The following is a 16,384-nucleotide window of genomic DNA, read 5'->3' on the forward strand; positions in this document are numbered from 1 at the left end:
TCTTTTGTCAAAACTTGACCCTGAGTTTTGAGTGCTGGAATATAAACTGTAAAGCTGAAAACACTCCAAAATATGCTGGCTGATAATGGTGTCCCTCAATATTGCGTGCTTCCTCTCCATTAACATGGTACATCTGAACGTGCCTCCCCTCGTCAGCACGGGAGGAAGAGGACCCATATAAGGAAGCAGGAACTTTTCTGTCTTAAAAACTCTGCAGGAATTTATTCCAAAGTACATTGGTGTCTTAGTATAAAAATGCTGTTTCCCCAAATCTTTGAGTAGCATTGACAGTGCATGAAAATGTGGCATTCTCATCCTATAGGTTTAGTAGCCTGAGGGGAGCCCCATAATCCCTGGCCTGATAAACAGCATTCATCTATCGTTTGGACTAAAGAGAGTTCTAAATGTTGCTTTGGAAATCATATGAGTCTTTTTTTTAAGGCTAGGTGTGTTTACATTACGTTAACCATTTCTAGATATTGAAAGCAGTTCTACATCTGTTAAAAATATTCACTAAATATAAAATTAACAGCTGAACATGAAGTAAAGCAATTTCCAGTGATGACAGTATTCTCACAGTAGCAAATAATCTAACTTATTATTTAACACTAATAACTAAGTCTTTAAAACATTATGTTAAACATTGCAATTTACTGAAATTACATAGGAAAAAAAAGGCAATTACATCAACTGCCACTGAGAGCACCAAAGAAGTTATTAAAAATACAGGCAGGCTCTCCAATGGCTCTCTAACAGGGAGAAGCCCACGTATTGTTTCTAGTTTTGTTTGGCTTTTTTTTTTTTTTTTTTTTTGGTGGGGGAGGGCATGCATTTTGTTTCTAAACCAAATAACTAAGCTTTAAACATATGAAATATGGATGCTTTCTGAAGAGACACTTTAAAATTATGCTTAAGACCTGGCTTATTCATATAATTTCTGCTATGTGGCAATGGTAATTAGGATATATCCAGCTCTTAACAGCACTGAGGTTCTTTGTGTGACCAACAAAGACATCAAAATCCTGAGTGCTGAGACAAGCTCCTTATTTGTATGAACACATGGCATCATATCCTTCACTGATGATGTTTTCCAATTACTGGCTCTATGCGACCAATGACACAAAAAAATGGGGACAAGACTTGTCTTACTATATATTTTCTAAAAGTGAATATTATAACCATTGCATTAACTGTATGCTACATATGTTCATTAAAAAACCCAAATCAAACCCTTTTTACCTTTAGCAATCATGAGGAATCTTTACATATTTATATAATACATTGTATATTATATTCATGGCCTGTTTATGCTATTTTCAAGAAGAGAATACTGTTCTAAAGTAATAATAAATCAAAATTAATTGATAGGGTTGTATCAATCTTCTTTCCATTGATCCTTGGAGTCCCTTAAATGATGGCATCATGTTCATCGCTGTAATATATCAAAAGTTAAAATTACTTTATGTTTTGTATTTGTATCAAACTATTTATAGTTCATATTTTTAAGTAATAAATAAATTTCAAGCTTCAGAATCAAAACTGTCATTGCTTTGCGTAAAGTTTCTTAAGAAAAAGTACCTGGTATACTGTATTGGTTAAAGGTTCAAGCAGTGTATTCAGGTTGCGACATGGACCTATGCTCAAATCTCTGCAGTGGCTGTGTGACTTTTCATCAATTAGCTATTATAACCCTCTTTAAAAAAAGAAAACAACCAAAACAACGATCATTTCTTGAGCGTCTTCTATGTGCCAGGTGTTATGCTACAGACTTTACATCCATATCTCATTTAATCATCACAGTAGCCCTAAGCAGAGAGAGGGCACTTAAAAAAAAAAAAAAATATATATATATATATAATGTTATTTATTTATTTAATCCATCAATTCCATTTTGCAGATCAGAAGCTAAGCAAGCATGTGAACTCTCGTCTTGACCATGTATACTGTGCTACATCATTTATATAAACATGGGTAGGCACCCTGCTAGTCAACAGTAGAACCAGAATCAAAATTAAGTCTGTCTGCCCCAAACACCATCTCTTACCACTTCACTCCACTGTCTCTCCATGCAACTCTAAGAAACACAGGAGTTAACACTATAATCAGTGTTTTAATCAGTGTTATTACCCAATAAATGAAAACTAGAAATGCTAATAATTACAAGATATAGAAGGTCTCAGGTTCCTTAATGGGACAAATATTAAGTCCTTACTTATGGAATGTCATTATTTATAACTTCAAAGGAACTACTGGCTTTAAAATGCACTCTTTAAAAAATGTAGTACTAAGAAAAACATGGCCTATTAAACTACAACACAATGCTTTCTCATCCCATAGACTGTAAGATACATCCATTTCAGAGGTGTTAAAATGTGGAAATACACAAAAATAAAAATGTGTACTTAGACTCAACTAAATATGGTGTTTTCACCATCTACTTGTTCTGATATGAATAAGACTCCCGTTAGAGTCACACTGCCTTCCTTACATGCCACACAGCTCTGTCCTTACAGTTATGGGGATTCTGGACTCTGATGTCCTCCACTGGGCAAGCAGCATTATGTGGTCATGTATACGTGAGGAAAAAGTCCATAAAGCTAAAATTATATACTTCGTAGTTAAGGCACTTTAAAATGAAAACAGCACATTTAAATTTAATTCCTTCAATATTCTATAGCCTCAAGTATATCAATAAATATTGATATTATAAAAAAGGAGTTGCATTAAATTTACTATAATCAAAATGTGCCTTCTGTTTAACTGGTGAAATTTACCAAGAAAACAGATGATAAGTATTTCTAGAAACACAGTTGTTTTAAAAAATATTTCAAAAAAAGCCTTTTTAGAGTCAACTCTGTTTAGTCAGTTTCCTTCAAGTATTTTTTTCTTTTACGGTTTGATCTAAAAGAGAAAAGAATGAATGTTTCTGAATGTGCTTTTAATCTGACAAAACACCACCTTGATGCGCTTTTAAAGTAAGTTCGATATGATGGATACTGTATGTGGAAGGTAACTTCCAATTTAAATATACTTTTTTAAAAGTCTGGTTTTCTTAGTTCAATGAAAAATTTGAGACATATTTTCATACTATATTCTCCTCCTAAAAATTCATAATGTACATCAACATATCAAAGGCTTACAGTATTCTTATAGTAAAGTAACCTATTTTACTTTGCTCAATTAGTATTTCCCAAGTGTTTCTGACATGGAAACTCTGTGTGGGACACATATGCATATGACAACTTAAACAAATTTTGGAAAATGGTCATCTATTCTATGGTATTTATTTTATACATACATTAACAATCAAAAGAATGGATTCACTCTTGTACATATAAGGCTGAAAAGAAAAAACCGAAAGGACTTTGTGGGAATAACAAAAATTGGGAGATGATACCTCCAAAAACCATCAGACCTACAGAATGACATAGTTTGTTGTTGGGGACTTGTTGATAAAGCTCACCTGAAAAGACAGTTTTGCTACAGAATAACTGATAATGTATATTATACTAACAACTCAGTAGCAGGGAAAATGAGGCTGTCAGAAGAATTTCTTTATTTTCTTTGTCACAGAAAGCAAAAATCACGTTTTTATCGAGGATGTTACTTTAGTGTGTCTTGTGTTTGTCAGTAACACTAGGTCAACAGCCTCAGGAGACCTGATAATGGTATTTCTTGCAATTAGAGGAATAAGCAAGTGAAAAGGACTGGCTAAACTTGGGTCTCTGGTAAAAAAAAAAAAAAAAAAAAAAAAAAAGTATGACACTAATAAAATACAATCATTTTTATAGGTATATCCATTTGCATTTGCAAATAATTATAATCACAAGCTTGTACATAAACAATTTGCTTTGGGCATAGAGGATTAATGGGAATATAACTCATAAATCTATAAATTATTATTATTATTATTATTTTTTTTTTCTTTTTGCGGTATGCGGGCCTCTCACTGTTGTGGCCTCTCCCGTTGCGGAGCACAGGCTCCGGATGCGCAGGCCCAGCGGCCATGGCTCACGGGCCCAGCCGCTCCGCGGCATATGGGATCCTCCCAGACCGGGGCACGAACCCGTATCCCCTGCATCGGCAGGCGGACTCTTAACCACTGCGCCACCAGGGAGGCCCATAAATCTATAAATTATTAATCTCTGAGATGAACACTGGCTCTACTCTGATATTTTGTCATGATATTTAAATACAGAATTAATAATAATAAAAAAGTCCTGGCCAATCAAAACTTACATGGTTCTATACCGAATGCCTCTTCTTGAATAATACATTTTGCATCCAATGTAAAGAAAAGATAAAACTCCCAGTGTTAATACAATACCACCAACAAAGCTGCCAGTATCAAATTTTGATCCTTTATTTTCCTTAGAAACAATAGTTGCTGTGACTAGAAGAAAACAAAAGAAAACAAAAAAATAAGGCTTTAGTGCTTTTTAAACATATTGTAATAAGCTAAAACATTCTGAATTTCTATGTAAGAATGCTGATCTGGGGACAAGGGGGAATCGTAAGCACATCAAGGTGCTCTCCAGCTGATTTTGTGTCTAGTGACTGCCTGGTTCTAGTTTTCTTCACTTGATCCAACACATCCCTTAAACCCCCAGTGCCTACAACCCCAAGATCTTAAGGTGAGACTGGGCTTGGATGGTCTACCAAAACCTCAGAGGCAGCAAGATTTGGTTAATTCTTTTATGAATTTTCTTAAGAGTTCATGCCTTAAACAAAACAGGTCTGGGTAACAGCTGAAATCTTGAAACTGGATCCAATTTGAGTAAGTGTTTCTAATTGAAATTTCTCCTTTTGAATAAATTAGAAATTTTAACTATTTTAATTTTATGGAGTCAAGAGCCCCTGAGACATTAAAGTTGATTTCAATACATAAATTGTAGTAATAAAGAAAATAAACTATTTGGAATAGAAGTATATAAAAATACACAAAAGAAACCATGAAGCCTGCTATTTGTTCTGATACATGTAATCACTAGCTTTTAAACAGAACTTCAACTTTGGATAACTTAAAAGAGAATCTTAAGGTTTTTGAGTTCATGGTTTCACAGGCATTATATTTTAAACAAATGCAAAAAAATAAAGAGTGCTGAGACTAATACTACATATGTGACTATACATAATACCATTAAAAAATATCTTTATGGTACAAGTAAATTAAAACCAAAGTTCTCCATGATTTAGGTTTAGAAATCATGGAGACTGAGCGTGCCTAATTCCTTTCTAGAATGAAGTTCAAAGAGTTAAAGGTATGACAAGTTTTCAAACCGTGCAAAATAAAATCCCATGTTAGGATAAATTATTTATTTACAGATGGATCTCATACAGTCATTATTTGGCATGGCTAAGTTGGAAGCTAATTTTTTTAAAGGGACAAGATAGTTACTAAGTCAAGTGACTCTTTTCCTGATCTCTACAACTAATTTATTTAGGAAATGAGAAATAATTGTCTAAATTTCTACATTTTTGCAGAATGGAATGATGTAAATGTGGCATTTTAACAACTATTTTTTCAGCATAGGAAAAACAGGTCCATTTTTATACATACTTGTTACTGATGAAGAAACAGACGTCACCGAACTATTGTGGGTTGTGGTCATTGTGGATGTTGATATCTGGGATGTATTTTGTGAAACACTTGTTATTTTGAGTGTAGACCTTAAGATGGTGGAAGTCATATTTGTTGAGACCTCTGGTGTTATCATTTTAGATGTTGCTATGGGTTTTGAGGTGGTGGCTGTTCCGTTATTTGAAACTGAAGCAACTAGAATTGTTGATGGTTTTGCTACGGTTTTCAAGGTAGTGGCTGTCCCGTTATTTGAGACTGAGGCAACTGCAGTTGCTGATGGTTTTGCTATGGGTTTCAAGGTGGTAGCTGTCATCTTTGAGACTGAGGAAACTGGAGTTTTTGATGGTTTCACATTGAAGTTGGAAGATTCACTTGTATAGTTGAAAAGCACCTGTGGGCCTGCAAGAATATGAAGAAACATTAAAGCCAGAGCTATGACTTAGATAATTAAGCTCCCACTTCACTGACTTCTGTGGTCATACATAAAGAAAAAGGTCTAACAAACACAGCATCATGAAATATACTTATTAATACTTTGCACTACACAGCAACAAGCCATAAAATGTCTCAAAATAGTAAAATATTCAACAGGAACCAAGCCTGGATTTACATAAAGTAAGAAATTTTTGTGAACGTATGGGAAAAAAAGAAACTCAACCCAGAAGACTGAGTTCTTTCGATACAGGGACAGTGTCTTAACCATCTCTGTGTCTGAATATTCCATGCTTTATGTCACAAGTATTAGTTGAATGGATTATTAAACCAATGGATGTAAGAAGGGTTTTCAAAGTTTAAGGTTTCTCTGCCACATTCTTCCAAAAAGCTTTGAGGACAAACAGTAGCTGCATGCTTCTAACCCCCCAGTAGGATGTGAACATGAGTGAGATACTCTTCGTAAGAGTGAAACCAGCTTCCCATGGTGCATTAGGAAGTGAAACAACATCACAGAACGTGGCTAGTTGGAAATCTCATACTGGTGATAATTTTCTGTCATTGGGAAGGTATTTCTTTTTTTTTTTTTTTTTTTTTTGCGGTACGTGGGCCTCTCACTGTTGTGGCCACTCCCGCTGCGGAGCACAGGCTCCGGACGCGCAGGCTCAGCGGCCATGGCTCACGGGCCCAGCCGCTCCGCGGCATGTGGGATCCTCCCAGACCGGGGCACGAACCCGCGTCCCCTGCATCGGCAGGCGGACTCTCAACCACTGCGCCACCAGGGAAGCCCTGGGAAGGTATTTCTAAAATTATTTCTGAAACCTTTAAAATGCAAAAGTCAGTTTTGTAAAGGAGAATCATTGGTGTTAATTTAGAATAAACAATTGGAAATAAATAAATAAATAAGCGCTATGACCAAAAATAAATACTAAATATCTATATATGTACAAAATGCCCTATGACCAAAAGCAAACCTTTCTGTCTTAACAATATTCTTTCATACTCTACATTGTAACACCACAACCTGACTGATGTTTACAACTAAAGATACTTTAGTTATTATAATTTAGTATATACTATGTAAGGAATGAAAAATCTCTCTTTGCCCTATTAATAGAATGTAATTTATTTCTGTGTTTGTTCCCTAGTCTCAAAGTTTACTTGCAGGTTTAGTGGTTTGTTATGTTGCCTATATACTCCCATTTTACTCTTTATGGCCAAGAACTAAAGTGGAAAGAATTACCCACTGGGCTTGCCTTCTCCTTTCCCCCAGTGACAGCAGCACAAGGCCTTCAGGTTCTCTGTCCCACTGCTGCTGTCACACACCGAAAGTGATTACTTCATGCATTATCACCCTTTCACAATTATTCTGGACTATTTATTCAAAGAATTCAAATATTTATTTTCAATTTTACAGGCTGCTTTTAATAGTGCTTATCTGCCCGTCTGCTTTTACTCTTTAAATTCCTAGCACATTTTGTGAACTTTGGGTCTTTACCGTGTGATCTCTTTCACTGAGTATTACCTAATTTTAAAAAAAGACCAAAGGAATCAGTACTTCTGTATTATATAGGTAAATAAATCATAATTATTCAAGTAGAATGCTATGAACTTGAACTAATCTTTTATTATTCAATTCTGAATGCTCTACAGACATATAATATACTTTAGCATTGAAATAATCACCTATTATTTTAATGTAGAGAATGAATTCTATTACAATGAAATTAAATACAGCAAAGAACCATCATTTATATCATATCTTTAGAACAGAATGATCTTTGCAGAGTAAAACAATGAACACAATTCTGCTTTTGGATTCCACACACACACACAGCCTACTCTCTTCTCCCTGCCATAATAAGATATTCTTCAGAGATACTGTATGAAGTAACACGGGCAAAAACAGGGAGCTGTAACAGGTTAGTTCTTCACTAAGAAAATCCAAATGTGTTACAGAAACCACTAAGCAGCTAAAATTTTCTATAAATTGACAAAACAGGCCAATAATTTTTATGTTAAGGTGTATTTCATGATGTTTAAACGTGATAACTGCAATGCAAGGATGCTCTCTTCAAGGTCAGAACTCACATTCCATGACTCAACCCCCTTGTCTGTAATATAAGTAAACGGTCATTTGTGCTCCTCTGCAAATGAGACCATCCCACCATGGACGTCTGGGTGTCTTCCTTCTCCCTTAACTGTTCAGCTACTGATCAGTGCCCTCCAGGGCGTGGCTCAGTGAGTACCTGCAGAGATGTCAGAAGAACAGAGCATCCATGCAGGGCTTGGCAAGGGTTTAGCCCTATCTGACTTTGCTGTTTTAGCCAGTCAGTCTCCCCCTGTCTCTGAGAAGCAGAGGCTGTAAAGGTGTGGAGGGTGGGTGACATGAGTGAAGGTGGTCAAAAGGTACAAACTTCTAGTTATAAAATAAATAAGTCATGGGGAGATAATGTACAGCACATGGTGACTACAGTTAATAATACTATATTGTATATTTGAAAGTTTTTAAGAGAATAGATCTTGAAAGTTCTCATCACAATAAAATTTTGTAACTAAATATGATGAAATAGGTGTTCTATGTTATATACATTATATATTATGATAGATGTTACTTATTGTGGTGATCATTTCGCAATATATAAATCATTATGTTGTACACCGAAAACTAATATAATGTTATATGTCAATTATATCTCAATCAAAAACAGTACAAAAACATCAAATCAAAACAAAACAAGTTATAAAGGCCCAAAGAGGGTATGTTACTGGAGAGGGTCAAGTGTGCTCTGTGTCCACCGCCACCTCTGCCCACGGAGGAAAAGAGGAGAATGCAACCCCTCACCTCAAACTAAGCTGAGGGAATCACCTGAAGAGCAGGCCCAGTATCTCCTGGACTTGAAGCTAAGATTTGACTCAAGCTTGAAAAGTAACTCTAAAGGCGAGAGACTATGGCCGAGTTGTCTCTACCTGTCAGCAGAGTTTAAAAGGCTGCGCTGGGAGTAGACTCTTACTTCCACTGACAGCAAAGGTGCGTGTTTCCCAAGAACCAAACCAGGCCCCATGGAACAGAGCCAGCATGGGGCTGCCTTAAAAGATAGCCTCCCCAGAGAGTTCTGCGCAGACGGATGAAGATAACCAGCAGAGAAGTGGAACACCAAAAGCTAGGGGCCAAGGGTGTGTAGTGAGAGGGTCAGCTGGAGGGGAGGCCCTACTGCATCAGGGGAGCTGAAGGGGGAAGCCCCAGCTGTAGGGTCTCCCCGGAATCTACCAAAGAGAACCATATCCGCCACCTAGGGGTCACCTTTGCCAGATGAAAACATCCCAGCTGGCTTTTCCCCTTAAGCCCCTTTAGGCCTGATCCTGGAAGGGTAAAAGCCAGGAGAAGTGAGGGGGAGAAAGGCAGAGCAAGGAAGGAAGCCGACAGTGTCAAATTCCCCACTGTTGGGTCCAAACGCGAAGCAGGCCCAGGCTCGCAGAGGGAGAAATTCCAATCATTGTAGAGTTTTATTTATTTTGGTATTATTCTGTAAAGGAGAGACACCTTACTAAATACAACTCATTCAATAAACTGGACCTACATACTATCGATCACACCTCAGCTAATGTAAGTGGAGCTGCGGGAAGGGGTGTATGTGGCACACAGTTGTTAACACTTATTTAGTGTTATGTGTCCCCCTAAAATTCATATGTTGAAGCCCTAACCCCCAGTAGTTTAGGATGTGACCTTTTTTGGAGACAGGATCTTTACAGAGGATTATAATGAAGTTAAAATGAGGTTATGAAGATAAGCCTTAAATACCTGGTGTCCTTATAAAATGGGAAATCTGGAGGCAGACAGGCATACCTCCGGGAGGAACACCATGTGAAGATGAAGGCACAGATCACGGTGATGCTTCCAACAGGCCAAGGAAAGCCACAGATTGCCAGCAAAACACCAGAAACGAGGCGAGAGGCACAGGACGGATCCTCTCTCAGGGGGCAGCAACCCTGCCGACAATCTGACGATACATCTCTGCTGTTTACACTACCTAGTTAGTGGTCCTTTGTGTGGCAGCCCTAGCAAACTAATGCGCTCAGGACCACAGTTCTTTCACTGCTAACAAAACGCGTCTTCAGGCAGCTGTGCCACAGCACTCGCCAGTGGCTGTGCTGAGCTTGTTCCTTCCACAGATCCTTGAAACTAATCACTGTGAGATGGATTAAGTCATTCGGTACTTGTCAAACTACTCTCAAAACTTCTTAAATGAAACCTAAGATCACCTATAGATTTCAGAGCTATAAACATTTCTTGACCCTAACTCTTGGTTTCAACTAACATAATCACAGGAAAACAAAGTGAAGGGCTGTAGTAAGAGCACCCATGCACCCTCCGTCCCAGCAGCTGCCATGTTCAGGCGCAAAAGGGACAAGACAGAGAAAGTGCAAATGGGGATGAGTTGATGTTTTGTCACTGCTGCAAAAATACTCAAGACAGTCCAATCAGCACTCCGTTCCTGTTCTGTAATAAAAGAACTATCCCTGGAGCACATTTTTTCTATGACAGAATTCGCACTTCCATGTACTGAGCTCTTCTCTTTACCAAGTGCTGGTGATATTTTTCAGGCATGGTGGGAACGAGCTCAAGCTCTGGATCAGCTCAGCCATTTACTTGCTGGGTTACCTTAGACAAGTTACTTAACCTCTCTGAGATTCAGTCTCCTTCCTCATCTCTAAAAAGGGATATCGGGGGACTTCCGGGTAAGATGGCGGAAGAGTAAGACGCGATCACCTTCCTCCCCACGGATACACCAGAAATACAGCTACACGTGGAACAACTCCTACAGAACACATACTGAATGCTGGCAGAAGACCCCAGACCTCCCAAAAGGCAAGAAACTCCCCACATACCTGGGTAGGGCAAAGCGGAGAGATTCCCGCACAGAGGATCGGTGCCGAGCGGCACTCACCAGCCCGAGAGGCTTGTCTGCTCGCCTGCCGGGGCAGGCGGCGCTGGAAGCTGAGGTTCGGGCTTCGGTCAGAGCGCAGGGAGAGGACTGGGGCTGGCGGCGAGAACTCAGCCTGAAGGGGGCTAATATGCCACAGCTAGCCGGCAGGGAGTCCGGGAAAACTCTGGAGCTGCCGAAGAGGCAAGTGACTTTTTCTTCCCTCTTGGTTTCCTGGTGCGCAAGGAGAGGGGATTAGGGATTAAGAGCGCTGCTTAAAGGGGCTCCACAGACGGACGCGAGTCACGACTGAAAGCGCGGAGCCCAGTGACGGGCGTGGGACGCTGGGGCTGCTGCTGCCGCCGCCAAGAAGCCTGTGTGCGAGCGCAGGTCACTGCCCACACCGCCTTTCCGGGAGCCTGTGCAGCCCGCCACTGCCGGGGTCCCGGGATCCAGGGGCGGCTTCCCTGGGAGAACGCACGGCGCGCCTCGGGCTGGTGCAACGTCACGCCGACCTCTGCCGCTGCAGGCTCGCCCCGCACCCCGTGCCCCTCCCTCCCGCCCGGCCTGAGTGAGCCAGAGTCCCCGAAGAGGCTGCTCCTTTAACCCTGTCCTGTCTGAGCGAAGAACAGACGCCCTCCGGCGACCTACACGCAGAGGCGGGGCCAAATCCAAAGCTCAGACCCAGGAGCTGTGAGAACAAAGAAGAGAAAGGGAAACCTCTCCCAGCAGCCTCAGAAGCAGCGGATTAAAGCTCCACAATCAACTTGATGTACCCTGCATCTGTGGAATACATGAATAGACAACAAATCATCCCAAATTGAGGAGCCAGGAGTCAGTGCTGTGCCTCTGAGGTGGGAGAGCCAACTTCAGGACACTGGTCCACAAGAGACCTCCCAGCTCCACATAATACCAAACGGCGAAAATCTTCCAGAGATCTCCATCTCAACACCAGCACCCAGCTTGACTCAACGACCAGCAAGCTACAGTGCTGGACACCCTATGCCAAACAACTAGCAAGACAGGAACACAACGCCACCCATTAGCAGAGAGGTGGCCTAAAATCATAAAAAGTCCGCAGACACCCCAAAACACACCACCAGACGTGGACCTGCCCACCAGAAAGACAAGATCCAGCCTCATCCACCAGAACACAGGCACTAGTCCCCTCCACCAGGAAGCCTACACAACCCACTAAACCAACCTTAGCCACTGGGGACAGACACCAAAAACAACGGGAACTACGAACCTGCAGCCTGCAAAAAGGAGAGCCCAAACACAGTAAGATAAGCAAAATGAGAAGACAGAAAAACACACAGCAGGAGAAGGAGCAAGATAAAAACCCACCAGACCTAACAAATGAAGAGGTAATAGGCAGTCTACCTGAAAAAGAATTCAGAATAATGATGGTAAAGATGATCCAAGATTCTATTTCCCAGATCCAAAATCTTGGAAATAGAATAGACAAAATGCAAGAAACAGTTAACAAGGACCTAGAAGAACTAAAGATGAATCAAGCATCGATTAAAAACACAATACATGAAATGAAAAATACTCTAGATGGGATCAATAGCAGAATAACTGAGGCAGAAGAACGGATAAGTGAGGTGGAAGATAAAATAGTGGAAATAACTGCTGCAGAGCAAAATAAAGAAAAAAGAATGAAAAGAACAGAGGACAGTCTCAGAGACCTCTGGGACAACATTAAACGCACCAACATTTGAATTATAGGGGTTCCAGAAGAAGAAGAGAAAAAGAAAGGGACTGAGAAAATATTTGAAGAGATTATAGTTGAAAACTTCCCAAATATGGGAAAGGAAATAGTTAATCAAGTCCAAGAGGCACAGAGAGTCCCATACAGAACAAATCCAAGGAGAAATACGCCAAGACACATATTAATCAAACTGTCAAAAATTAAACACAAAGAAATCATATTAAAAGCAGCAAGGCAAAAACAACAAATAACACACAAGGGAATCCCCATCAGGATAACAGCTGATCTCTCAGCAGAAACTCTACAAGCCAGAAGGGAGTGGCAGGACATAATTAAAGTGATGAAGGAGAAAAACCTGCAACCAAGATTACTCTACCCAGCAAGGATCTCATTCAGATTTGATGGAGAAATTAAAATGTTTACAGACAAGCAAAAGCTGAGAGAGTTCAGCACCACCAAACCAGCTTTACAACAAATGCTAAAGGAACTTCTCTAGGCAAGAAACACAACAGAAGGAAAAGACCTACAATAACGAACCCAAAACAATTAAGAAAATGGGAATAGGAACATACATATCGATAATTACCTTAAATGTAAATGGACTAAATGCTCCCACCAAAAGACAAAGATTGGCTGAATGGATACAAAAAGAAGACCCATATATATGCTGTCTACAAGAGACCCACTTCAGACCTAGAGACACATACAGACTGAAAGTAAGGGGATGGAAAAAGATATTCCATACAAATGGAAATCAGAAGAAAGCTGGAGTAGCAATTCTCATATCAGACAAAATAGACTTTAAAATAAAGACTACTAGAAGAGACAAAGGACACTACATAATGACCTAGGGATCGATCCAAGAAGAAGATATAACAATAGTAAATATTTATGCACCAAACATAGGAGCACCTCAATACATAAGGCAAATACTAACAGCCATAAAAGGAGAAATCGACAGTAACACACTCATAGTAGGGGACTTTAACACCCCACTTTCACCAATGGACAGATCATCCAAAATGAAAATAAATAAGGAAACACAAGCTTTAAATGATACATTAAACAAGATGGACTTAATTGGTATTTATAGGACATTCCATCCAAAAACAACAGAATACACATTTTTCTCAAGTGCTCATGGAACATTCTCCAGGATAGATCATATCTTGGGTCACAAATCAAGCCTTGGTAAATTTAAGAAAATTGAAATTGTATCAAGTATCTTTTCCGACCACAATGCTATGTGACTAGATATCAATTACAGGAAAAGAGCTGTAAAAAATACAAACAAATGGAGGCTAAACAATACACTACTTAATAACAAAGTGATCACTGAAGAAATCAAAGCGGAAATTAAGAAATACCTAGAAACAAATGACAACGGAGACACGACGACCCAAAACCTATGGGATGCAGCAAAAGCAGTTCTAAGAGGGAAATTGATAGCAATACAATCTCACCTTAAGAAACAGGAAACATCTCGAATAAACAACCTAACCTTGCACCTAAAGCAATTAGAGAAAGAAGAACAAAAACATCCCAAAGTTAGCAGAAGGAAAGAAATCATAAAGATCAGATCAGAAATAAATGAAAAAGAAAAGAAGGAAACGATAGCAAAGATCAATAAAACTAAAAGCTGGTTCTTTGAGAAGATAAACAAAATTGATAAACCATTAGCCAGACTCATCAAGAAAAAAAGGGAGAAGACTCAAATCAATAGAATTAGAAATGAAAAAGGAGAAGTAACAACTGATCTGCAGAAATACAAAAGATCATGAGAGATTACTACAAGCAACTCTATGCCAATAAAATGGACAACCTGGAAGAAATGGACAAATTCTTAGAAATGCACAACCTGCCAAGACTGAATCAGGAAGAAATAGAAAATATGAATAGACCAATCACAAGCACTGAAATTGAAACTGTGATAAAAAATCTTCCAACAAACAAAAGCCCAGGACCAGATGGCTTCACAGGTGAATTCTATCAAGTATTTAGAGAAGAGCTAACACCTATCCTTCTCAAACTCTTCCAAAATATAGCAGAAGGAGGAACACTCCCAAACTCATTCTACCAGGCCACCATCACCTTGATACCAAAACCAGACAAGGATGTCACAAAGAAAGAAAACTACAGGCCAATATCACTGATGAACACAGATGCAAAAATCCTCAACAAAATACTAGCAAACAGAATCCAACAGCACATTAAAAGGATCATACACCATGATCAAGTGGGGTTTATTCCAGGAATGCAAGGATTCTTCAATATATGCAAACCAATCAACGTGATACACCATATTAACAAATTGAAGGAGAAAAACCATATGATCATCTCAATAGATGCAGAGAAAGCTTGTGACAAAATTCAACACCCATTTATGATAAAAACCCTGCAGAAAGTAGGCATAGAGGGAACTTTCCTCAACATAATAAAGGCCATATATGACAAACCCACAGCCAGCATCGTCCTCAATGGTGAAAAACTGAAACCATTTCCACTAAGATCAGGAACAAGACAAGGTTGCCCATTCTCACCACTCTTATTCAACCTAGTTTTGGAAGTTTTAGCCACAGCAATCAGAGAAGAAAAGGAAATAAAAGGAATCCAAATCGGAAAAGAAGAAGTAAAGCTGTCACTGTTTGCAGATGACATGATACTATACATAGAGAATCCTAAATATGCTACCAGAAAACTAATAGAGCTAATCAATGAATTTGGTAAAGTTGCAGGATACAAAATTAATGCACAGAAATGTCTGGCATTCCTATACACTAATGATGAAAAATCTGAAAGTGAAATCAAGAAAACACTCCCATTTACCATTGCAACAAACAGAATAAAATATCTAGGAATAAACCTACCTAAGGAGACAAAAGACCTGTATGCAGAAAATTATAAGACACTGATGAAAGAAATTACAGATGATACAAATAGATGGAGAGATGTACCATGTTCTTGGATTGGAAGAATCAACATTGTGAAAATGACTTTACTACCCAAAGCAATCTACAGATTCAATGTAATCCTTATCATACTACCAATGGCATTTTTCACAGAACTAGAACAAAAAAATTCACAATTTGTATGGAAACACAAAAGACCCCGAATAGCCAAAGCAGGCTTGAGAATGAAAAACGGAGCTGGAGGAATCAGGCTCCCTGACTTCAGACTATACTACAAAGCTACAGTAATCAAGACAGTATAGTACTGGCACAAAAACAGAAAGATAGATCAATGGAACAGGATAGAAAGCCCAGAGATAAACCCACGCACATATGGTCACCTTATCTTTGATAAAGGAGGCAGGAATGTACAGTGGAGAAAGGACAGTCTCTTCAATAAGTGGTGCTGGGAAAACTGGACAGGGACATGTAAAAGTATGAGATTAGATCACTCCCTAACACCATACACAAAAATAAGCTCAAAATGGATTAAAGACCTAAATGTAAGGCCAGACACTATCAAACTCTTAGAGGAAAACATAGGCAGGACACTGTATGACATAAATCACAGCAAGATCCTTTTTGACCCACCTCCTAGAGAAATGGAAATAAAGACAAAAATAAACACATGGGACCTAATGAAACTTCAAAGCTTTTGCACAGCAAAGGAAACCATAAACAAGACCAAAAGACAACCCTCAGAATGGGAGAAAATATTTGCAAATGAAGCAACTGACAAAGGATTAATCTCCAAAATTTATAAGCAGCTCATGCAGCTCAATAA

At 39.0% G+C, this 16,384-nt stretch overlaps 1 protein-coding gene across 1 annotated transcript in view; it reads right to left on the minus strand.

Moving 5' to 3' along the window:
* Positions 1-781: 781 nt before the first annotated feature.
* TMEM123 (transmembrane protein 123) overlaps positions 782-16,384 on the minus strand; it is an 83,622-nt gene continuing 68,019 nt past the window's right edge. The window contains exons 3-5 of the mRNA XM_060105317.1: positions 5,561-5,980; positions 4,240-4,393; positions 782-1,432 (exon numbers count right to left, since the gene is read on the minus strand). Of these exons, the coding sequence (XP_059961300.1) occupies positions 1,408-1,432; positions 4,240-4,393; positions 5,561-5,980 (599 nt within the window). The 3' untranslated portion in view covers positions 782-1,407. The remainder of the gene's footprint in view (positions 1,433-4,239; positions 4,394-5,560; positions 5,981-16,384) is intronic.

This window comes from Mesoplodon densirostris, chromosome 7 (assembly GCF_025265405.1).
Source record: "Mesoplodon densirostris isolate mMesDen1 chromosome 7, mMesDen1 primary haplotype, whole genome shotgun sequence".
NCBI classification, from domain to species: Eukaryota; Metazoa; Chordata; class Mammalia; order Artiodactyla; family Ziphiidae; genus Mesoplodon; species Mesoplodon densirostris.